Source organism: Phoenix dactylifera, chromosome 7 (assembly GCF_051530095.1).
Source record: "Phoenix dactylifera cultivar Ajwa chromosome 7, Ajwa_hap1_PhDact_Kaust_v1.1, whole genome shotgun sequence".
NCBI classification, from domain to species: Eukaryota; Viridiplantae; Streptophyta; class Magnoliopsida; order Arecales; family Arecaceae; genus Phoenix; species Phoenix dactylifera.
In genome coordinates this window covers 2,940,122-2,950,632 of record NC_143196.1, presented here as the reverse complement: position 1 = coordinate 2,950,632, position 10,511 = coordinate 2,940,122, and the positions used below count along the sequence as shown (strand labels likewise).

General features: G+C 40.7%; 1 protein-coding gene and 1 non-coding gene across 2 annotated transcripts; one reads left to right on the top strand and one right to left on the bottom strand.

The window, feature by feature from the left end:
- The first annotated feature begins 4,045 nt into the window (after positions 1-4,045).
- On the top strand, positions 4,046-9,062 carry LOC120106130 (uncharacterized). Its single transcript, XM_088700955.2, has 2 exons — positions 4,046-6,525; positions 6,997-9,062. The coding sequence occupies exons 1-2, from the start codon at positions 4,046-4,048 to the stop codon at positions 8,996-8,998; spliced, it is 4,482 nt and encodes a 1,493-aa protein (XP_088557081.2). The 3' UTR covers positions 8,999-9,062.
- LOC120110033 (small nucleolar RNA R71) lies at positions 4,093-4,200 on the bottom strand. The gene has a single exon (XR_005510810.1). It is a non-coding gene; the product is annotated as a small nucleolar RNA R71 (small nucleolar RNA).
- Positions 9,063-10,511: the final 1,449 nt, after the last annotated feature.

Below are 10,511 nucleotides of genomic sequence, written 5' to 3'. Positions count from 1 at the left end.
CTTGATACCTAGATTTTTCCAATCCTCACTTCCTTCATTGACTAATTGACTCGTGCTAGGCTTTGAATTAAATAATTTACAACAAAAACAATATACTCTATCCAAATCTTTCGAATACACTAACCATCTTCTATCATATTTTTCACCATTAGGTAACTTACAAATGTAATATATCGTAGAGAAGTGTCTATTGTTTTCATCCTTAGGAAAATGAAAATCATAATCTCTAATTGGACCTCTTTCCACCATTAGATCTCTAAATTTTGTATCAATATTTTTCCATTGACCAGGATCATAAAAATTTGTAGAAATAGAACTAGTTCCACAATCTTTTTTCTTGTTTATCTTATCTCCATCTGATTCTTCATAGTGCTCTTCACTAGATAGTGTTTCACTAGCAATCTCATTTTTTAACTCTATTTCGGGTGTCTGTTCTGTTGCTAATTCCTGAGTTGAATTTGATGTGGTATTTTGTTTGTTTGTAACAACAAATCTATCTAGAGCTCCTTTTTGAGATTGAATGAGTTTATCGATTTTTCTTTTTTTTTTTGAGTTTTTCATACCCACAGTCATATTTTCTATTAGACATTTTAATCTATAAATAATATTATCAAACTAAGAAATTAAAAAAACACCACAAATAAATCAAAATATAAAAAACTTGATTGTGTCAAGAAAAACAAACTCGGATCCGACAAGTAGTGCCGAACTTAATTGTGTCGAGAAGAGGCCGAATAGTGCCGAACTCGACGGCGAGAAGAGGCCGAACCGCCGAAGTCACAACCAACCTACATTTGGACTCAAAAAAAAATCAATTCTACTGTCTCTAACTTGACTAAATAAAAATTAATTGGATCAAAAGATTAATTAGTAAAGTAAACTAGCTTAGGAGCTAACAGAGGAGAGATGGTGGATTAGATTGTCTGATTCTCACCGGACACCGGGAATTGGGAATCCAATTTGGGATCAGCCGATCAGTGATTCAGACACAGAGACACTCAGTGAGACAGTGAGGACTGAGGATGGTGGATTTTGGTCCTTGGAGAGTTGGAGTGAGCCGAGCTGCCGAGTGCGGACTGCGGAGTGCCGAGGAGCGGAGGAAGCCGGAGCGGCAGAGCCCGGAGGTCGGAGCCTCGGAGGAGCCGAGGACGGCGAGGAGAGCTGGAGTCTGGAGAGGACTCCTCTCAGAGGAGATCCGGCCGGCGGGCCGGCGGCTAGCCACTCGCCCGGTCTTCCGTCGGCCGAAGCCCGAAGGTTGGAACTTGGAGGACGGGAGGAGCTGATAGCCGAGGACGGCGACGTCGGGCGTCGGCCAGGGCCCAGGAGAGGAGATCCGGCCGGCGGTCCAAGAGCTGGAGAGGAGATCTGCCTTCTTGGAGCCGGAGGAGGAGGACCGAGCCACCGAGGACGGAGCCGGAGGAGGAGGGTTCTGCCTTCTTGGAGCCGGAGGCCCGGAGCCCGGAGGCCGGAGGTCGGAGGCTCGGAGCCTCGGAGGAGCCGAGGACGACGAGTCGACGAGGAGAGATGGAGCGGTGCTGCGAGCCTGCGAGTCTGCCGAGAACGGAGAACGGGAGATTGGGAATTTGGGATTTGGGAGAAGGTTCACTGGTTCACCTATAAAAAGGAAATCACCGGCGGCAGAGAACTGAGAAGGGGGGAGAGAAGGAGGGAAGAAATGCCCGTTGCTTGTCATTTGTCGCCGTAGCCGTTGCCCAGCCACTCTGCCGTTGGGGAGACGCCGAAGGCCGAAGGAGATGCACTATAGCCGCTGAACTGCCGTAGCCGTCGGCCGTCGCCCACTGCCCAGCGCCCAGCTACGACTGTCACTCTAGGTCTCTAGCTATCGGAGATCAGGAGATGGATGGGAAAGGCAGAACGGCTCAGGGGTGGGGATGTCATCATGTCAAGGAGTTCCAGGCTTCCAGAGTTCCAGCTCGGCTTAAATAAAAAAAAAAAAAACTATGCTGTGAGCTGTGGCGTGTGGGAAGTGGGGACCGTGGGGTGGGGGCGGGGGCCTTCCGTGGATTGGGGGCCTGATAGGTGCATGAAAATGTACCTTTTAACACTACCACTTTAGGCTAAATTGTTAAGACTTAAGCATGATTTGGATATTTTTATGATATTTTTCTAATCTGAACTTTACTTCACAAAGTGTCCAAGTCTTAATTGATTTTGGTGATTTTATTGTAGGAATGGAGTTAAGAAGATTGAATATCCCATTGTAGTCCGAATGAAATGAAACTTGGTGGAGATGAAGTAGACATGTTGAGGTTTCATATGCATCAAGAATCAGGTCAATTGGAGCTCCAGAGAGAAAGTTATGAAGTTGCAAAGTTAGGTTTCCCTAAACCACTAGCCTGGGCCCTGACAGATCAGACCTTTGTGTAGTATTTTGATGATTTCGGGAGCTACAGAAGTCCAATTGAGATGATTCAAATTTTGTTGGAAACTAGACTTCTAGAGCTTTCAAATGACTATAAGAACATAAAATTTGAAGATCAGATGCGATCTGGAGAGTCTCCCGAACCTCATGCTGACGTTGGTGCTCGAGGGTAAAGTCGGAAAAACACATGCAAACGTGTCTAAGTTGTGTTTCCTAGGGTTTTTAGCCCCAAAATCATATATATACTTGGGTAGCACGCCGTTCTAAGCAAAAAAAAAAAGGGCTGCATTACAAAGAAATCATCAAGAGGAGCCAAAAATTCATGGAGAGCTAATTCTTTGGTGAAGCTAGGGATGAACTCGCTTGGATGATGGTAGTTTCATTTATATTTGATCTATGTAATAGATTCTCATGTTGATACAATTTTTGTTTATCATTTCTCATCCATAGATCTTTCTTGTGTTGGAATAATCTTGAACCTATTCTTTTCATAGATTCAGCCATGTCTTTTTCTATAGAATTGTTGAGGTGCTTGATTATATCTAGATTTGATTGTTTATCCAGTTAGTGTGATTTTTTGCTGAAATATTGCCATTGGGTATATTTTTGTCTTTGAATCTGAGTCTAAAAGGATAACAATCCTTGGTTTTAAAAGAGGAGAATGATTTTCTAGAATTATCACTAAATATTTTGATTGTAATGCTATATCCTCCAATTAGAGAATCTGGTGCTATGATCTCTAATTGAGTTATCCAATGGATCAAATATGAATGGAATTACCTGATTCAAGTGAGGAATTCCCGATGCTTTGCTGCCATTAATTCTGGTCACATCTTTTCACTACTACAATCTAATTGTCAATTTACTTTTAAACATTCACATCACATTTTACTGCTTTGATATTTCTTTTTAGTTTTGTAGTTCCTTTTAGTGTTCCTACCTTCTCCCTGTGGAATCGACACCCCAATATATACTGCGATAGCCGCGTTATTCTTTGGGCGTAATCAAATTTTGGCGCCGTTGCCGGGGAGAACGGTACAAGAAGCGCTTCAAGGAATAGGTTTGCTGAATTAATTCGTCAAAGCGGTAACCTCGTTCCTTCTTCTTTTTTTTTTTTTCTCTTGCTTTTTGTCTTCAGTTTATTTCATTCATAGTTTTGATTTGATTGTGCAAAAAAAATAAAATAAAATAAAATAAAAATAATATACATATATTTTGTGTTGCATGCGTAGGCATAGAGACGAGTTAGGTAGATTTGCAAGAAGACCGGAATTAGAACCTGACACTTTTCCTGTGAATTTGCCCGATACGCCATCTAATTCTAACACCATGAGCAATCACGAAGATCAGCCCATTAGGACTCTCCAGGACTATCTCCATCCTACACGCACAGCCACACCGTCATGCATTATGTTCCCACCCAATGTCCCACAACAGGATTTTAAACCAGGAATGATACAGTTACTTCCTACCTTTCATGGCTTAGAGAATGAAAATCCTTACGTGCACATTAGAGAGTTTGAGGAGGTAGTGGCGACTTTTCATAGTCAACCCGGTACAATAGATACAGTTAGACTTAAGTTTTTTCCATTTTCTTTGAAAGATAGAGCGAAAAGTTGGTTGTATTCACTGAGACCGCGGTCAATAGGATCTTGGGATGAGATGACACAGGTTTTCTTTAACAAATACTTCCCCCACCATAAGACCAGTGGTTTGAAGAGACAGATTTCAACCTTTGCACAAAAGGATAGTGAGACTTTGTATCAGGTGTGGGAGAGGTTTAAAGATTTGTTGAACTTGTGTCCTCATCACGGCTATGAGAGTTGGCGTTTAGTTAGTTACTTTTATGAGGGACTTACACCTAGAGAGCGCCAATTTGTAGAGATGATGTGTAATGGTGAGTTCTTGCAGAAAGATCCGGATGAGGCCATAGAGTACCTGAATGATCTAGCTGAGAAAGCTCATACTTGGACAGGACCTAGTGCGACTGATAGTACTAGTAGGTCACGACCTACAGCTACTCCTTCTAGTGGAGGAATTTACCATCTTAGAGAGGAGGATAATCTCAAGGCCCGGATAGAAATTCTGACTAGGGAGTTAGAGGCCTTAAAAACAAAGGATACAAAGGTTACGCATACTGTTTCTCGTGTTGAGTCCCATGGACCCTGTTTTGTATGTGGTGGAGTGGATCACCTAGCTCAGGATTGTCCCACATTTGCTGAAATGAGGGGTGTGTATGAGGAACATTGTAATGCCCTAGGTATGTACAAGAAGCCTTTTACACCCTTTTCAGATACCTATAATCCTGGTTGGAGGAACCATCCTCACTTTAGTTGGAAATCTGACCCGCAACATCCTGCACAACCACAGCTGCCTAGAGCTTATTCTACACCTCCATACCATGCCCCATCTTCTAGGAATCCTTTAGAGGACGCACTACATGCTTCTATTGAGGCTCAGAATAAGACAAACCAGAAGTTTGAATCAATGATTACTCAGGTGGTTGAGGAAAATAAAGAGATTAGGAGTCAAGTGTCTAAGTTGATTAGTGCTTTAACCGTAAATGAGCGAGGAAAATTTCCATCGCAAGCTCAACCCAATCCCCAAGGTCAGCATATGGCACAAACTTCTAATCCTGATAGGCAAGATCTTAAGGAGGTTAATTCCATAACTACTCGAAGTGGTAAGGTTATAGAAAGGGTTCCCAAGCCTAAGGACACACAAGAGAAGTTGAGTAGTGATGTAGTTGATGTTCCAAGAGAGGAAGAGATAGTGAAGAGTCCAGTTAGAGTGCCCTTTCCTCAAGCTCTCAAGTCTACCTCAAGAGTTATGGACCATAGTAGCGAGATCCTAGAGAACCTAAGGCAAGTGAAAATTAATCTTCCTTTGTTACATGTGATAAAACAGGTTCCAACTTATGCAAAGGTCCTTAAAGATTTGTGCACTGTAAAAAGAAAACACCATGTTAAGAAAACAGCTTTTCTAACGGAACAAGTAAGTGCTTTGATTGAACAGAGAATCCCACCAAAATATAAGGACCCAGGATGCCCCACAATTTCTTGTATTATTGGGAATCATGAGTTTGCACAGGCCTTACTTGATTTGGGAGCTAGTGTCAATCTCATGCCTTATTCTGTTTACTTGCAATTGGGATTAGGAGAGATCAAACCCACCTCTGTGGTCTTACAGTTAGCTGATCGGTCAGTAAAGATACCAAGGGGGATAGTTGAGGATGTGTTAATTCAAGTTGATAAATTTTACTATCCTGTTGATTTCTTGATTCTAGACACACACTCTGTTGTTATTTCTGAATCAAAAATCCCCATTATTTTAGGTAGACCTTTTCTTGCCACCGCTAATGCTCTTATTAATTGCAGGAATGGATTGATGAAGTTGTCCTTTGGGCATATGACCCTTGAGGTCAATATCTTCCACATAAGCAAACAGCCACAGGAGGACGATGAGTGTCACCAAACTTACCTGATAAACACACTTATGCAAGAGGAAGCCATCACAAAACATGACCCCGATCCTCTTGAATATTTTCTTATTAATTCTGGGTTTGATAGCACATTTGACTCTAATGATGTTACTAATATTTGTGCTGTTTTTGATTCATCTCAGGATTATGGGACGAGGACATGGCAACCAAGATTTGAGGAGCTGCCCTTGATGCGAGAACAACCGAAGCCATCTACCATTGAAGCCCCAAAAGTCGAGTTAAAGCCACTGCCTAAGGGTTTAAAACATGCATTTCTTGGTCCAGGTGATACCTTTCCTGTAATAATTTCTTCTGACTTAAGTGCATCACAAGGTAAAAAATTACTTACAACTTTGAATGAGCATAAATCTGCACTTGGTTGGACCATGGCCGACATTAAAGGCATCAGCCCTTTAATTTGTTCTCATAGGATTCACTTGGAGGAGGGAGCTAACCCTCGTAGAGACCCCCAACGCAGGCTAAACCCTACCATGAAAGAAGTTGTGAAAAATGAAGTCTTAAAACTGTTAGATGCGGGTATTATTTATCCGATTGCCGATAGCAAGTGGGTTAGTCCTACGCAGGTAGTTCCTAAAAAGTCAGGTGTCACAGTAGTGAAGAATGATGTAGGAGAATTAGTCCCTACCAAAGCAGCAACCGGGTGGCGCATGTGCATTGATTATAGGAAGTTAAATGCTGCCACTCGCAAAGATCATTTTTCCCTTCCATTCATCGACCAAATCTTAGAGCGTGTAGCTGGTCATCCCTTTTATTGTTTTTTAGATGGTTATTCTGGTTATTATCAAATTGAAATTGCTTTAGAGGACCAAGATAAGACCACTTTTACATGTCCCTTTGGAACTTATGCATTTCGTCGTATGCCATTTGGTTTGTGTAATGCTCCAGCTACCTTTCAAAGGTGCATGATGAGTATTTTTAGTGATATGGTTGAGAATTGCATGGAGGTGTTTATGGATGACTTGACTATTTTTGGTGACTCCTTTGATGTATGTTTGTTTAATTTAAAAAGGGTTCTAGCTCGTTGCAAAGAGAAAGGCCTTGTATTGAATTGGGAGAAATGCCATTTTATGGTGCCTTCGGGTATTGTTTTGGGCCATATTGTTTCCTCTAGGGGAATAGAGGTTGATCAATCTAAAATTGAGTTGATCTCTAAGTTGCCCACACCTAAGACTGTGAAGGATGTTAGATCATTCCTTGGTCATGCTGGTTTCTATAGGAGGTTTATCCAGAATTTTTCTGCCATATCTAGACCATTGTGTAACCTTCTAGTTAAGGATACCCCATTTGAGTGGACACAAGAGTGCCAAGCGGCATTCCAAACGCTTATTGGGAAGCTCACTTCAGCTCCCATTATGCAGCCACCAGATTGGAGTTTACCTTTTGAAATTATGTGTGATGCAAGTGACTACGCAGTAGGGGCTGTCTTAGGTCAACGGAGAGAGGGAAAGCCCTTTGTCATTTATTATGCTAGTAGGACTTTAAATAGTGCTCAAATGAATTATTCTACTACTGAAAAAGAACTACTAGCTGTAGTATTTGCATTAGATAAATTCCGTGCTTATTTGATTGGCTCGCCTATTACAATTTTTACAGATCATGCAGCCCTTAAGTACCTTCTCGCAAAGAAGGATGCTAAGGCGCGATTAATTAGGTGGATCTTGCTTTTGCAGGAATTTAATCTAACCATCAAGGACAAGAAGGGTTTAGAGAATGGGGTGGCTGATCACCTCTCAAGGTTAATATTTGAGGATACTACAGATACACCACCGATCCGTGATGATTTTCCAGATGAACAATTATTTTCTATCACCTCCATGCCGTGGTTTGCACATATTGTCAATTATTTGGTAACAGGTGAGATGCCATCAGACTGGAATGCACAGGATAAGCAGAAGTTCTTAACAGAGGTACGTTCTTTTTATTGGGATGATCCACATCTTTTTAAGTACTGTCCTGACCAAATTATGAGGAGATGTATCCCAGATGATGAGATAGCAAGTGTCTTAGAATTCTGTCATTCCCAAGCTTGTGGAGGCCATTTCTCTATGAAGAAAACCGCTGCAAAAATTTTGCAGTGTGGATTTTATTGGCCATCATTGTTTCGAGACACAAATGTTTATTGTCGTTCTTGTGAGAAATGTCAAAAATTAGGAGCTTTGTCCCGTCGTAATATGATGCCTTTGAATCCAATTTTAGTGATAGAAATTTTTGATTGCTGGGGTATAGATTTTATGGGACCGTTTCCTCCTTCTTTTGGTTATCTATATATTATTGTTGCAGTAGATTATGTGTCCAAATGGGTAGAGGCTGCAACTTGTAGGAACAATGACAATAAGACAGTAATTAAATTTCTAAAGGAAAATGTGTTGTCTCGTTTTGGTACACCACGTGTTATCATTAGTGACCGGGGTACACATTTTTGTAACCGTTCCTTTGAAGCATTGATGAGGAAGTATGGGGTGGTGCATAAGATTTCTACAGCTTACCATCCTCAAACAAGTGGGCAGGTAGAGCTTGCTAATAGAGAGATTAAGCGTATTTTAGAGAAAACGGTTAACCCCGACCGAAAGGATTGGTCATTGCGATTAACTGATGCACTTTGGGCATACCGTACAGCTTTCAAGACCCCCCTAGGCATGTCACCTTATAGGCTTGTTTTTGGTAAACCTTGCCACCTACCGGTAGAGCTAGAACATAGAGCCTATTGGGCTATTAAGAACTTTAACTTTGATTTACCTGAAGCCGGTGAGCTTAGGAAGTTCCAGATGACCGAGTTAGAAGAGTTGCGAAATGAAGCTTATGAAAATTCTAAAATTTACAAGGCTAAGATGAAGGCATTTCATGATAGAAATATTCTTAGAAAAACGTTTGCACCTAATCAACGAGTATACTTATATGATTCTAGGCTTTATAAACACCCTGGTAAATTACGATCTAGGTGGACTGGTCCTTTTGTGGTAAAGCATACATTTGAGAATGGAGCGGTAGAGATAGAAGATCCTAGAGATGGTCGGATGCTTAAGGTAAATGGCCAGAGACTCAAGCCGGTCCTTGAGAAAGAGGCTCCAGTAGAGGAAGATATTCTTCTCATGGACCCCGTCTACGAACAGTGATGCTATGCCCATGCAGGTACGTTTCTCTTTTTCCTTGTTTCTTTTTGTTTTTCTTTATTTTGTCTTTGTTCCAGTTTTTGTTTTTGCTTGTTTTGTTTTATTTTGTTTGGTTTCCTTAGTTTAATTTTCAGGTTTGCCAGCTTCCTGTTTTTACCATGGATTTGTGCTCCGCTAATCAGGTGACCTCTATCCTATTTTGTTTTCTATGCTTTTATTTCCATACATTGAGGACAATGTCATGTTTTAGTTGGGGGAGGGCAGCCCATGTGTATATGTTTTTGCATGAATTTGCTTTAAAAAAAAAAAACAAATGATTACAGAGTATTTTTGCTGGAGTCAATTTTTCTATCTTAGTCACACTATTAAGACACCCTTTGAATTCTTTTTTTATGCACGCATCTAAGCCTTGTGGTTTGATGGATGTTCAATGCATACAATTAGAGAACTCTCAAACTTAAGTATTTACGCATTGGTGAGTATTAGAGAGAGAGAGAGAGAGTTCATCATGTTCAGAGACTTGTGGCATGCGTTCATTGATTTTTTTGAATTGGTTGCTCTATTGGGAATTTTTATTGCACAGTTTGTGGTATGTTGGTTGATTATACTTAGGAGATGATGAAGGTCAATTTAGGATGAACGTTTGAGCCTTTCAAGCTAACCCATGTTTTATCCATTAGAAGCCATTTTGAGCCGAAAAAAAAAAAGAACCCTTCCCTTTGTAAACCCATATGTCCTTACCCCCCCCCCTCCACATTGGAGTTGAGCCTAAATTATTATATCTTTCCTACCTTTTACTTTCAAGTACATGCTAGGGATGATAAATAATTGGTCCGCAAATAATGAAGACAAGAAAGGGGATGTACTGTGGTGGTTTCTCATTGGTGCTGTCAGGTTTGCTGAAATGGACTCCATAATTGCAACCAAAGGTTGTGTTAAAAAAAAAAAAAAAGGGAAGAAGAAAAAGAAAAGAAAGAAACAAATCAACTCCACCAGCAGCTTCAGCTTTCTATTACCACAGGCCTTGAAAATGTCTCAGGCTCTAATCTCCATTCTGAAAATGATTCTATTGGTTCCCAAACTGCTTGTCACAGGTTCAAAATGCTAGTATGAAGTTGTTGATGAAATAACCAAATGGTATGACTAGCGTGAAAAAAAAAAGAAAAAAAAAAGAAGAAAAAAAAAAAAGGTACAAGCGGTTTGAGGAAGTTGTGCTTGATGTTATATCTTGTGAAGACCTCTAGCATGTACTGGAAAGTTCTTTTGAATTCTCTTATCCATCCTTTTATTATTTTTATTTTACTTAACTTTAGCCTCATTACAACCTTTTATTATTGACCTTTTTGATCCTAAGTGGGTTTGTGGTAAGAATGGTTGAGTTCCCAATGGTTGGTGATCCTATCATAAGATCAATGCTTGTTTGTTGCTTGTTCATGAACACTTGCCTTCTCATATATTTGTGTGAACACCCTTTCTCAACTCCATAGAGAGACCCCTTACACCAGTCTACTATTGA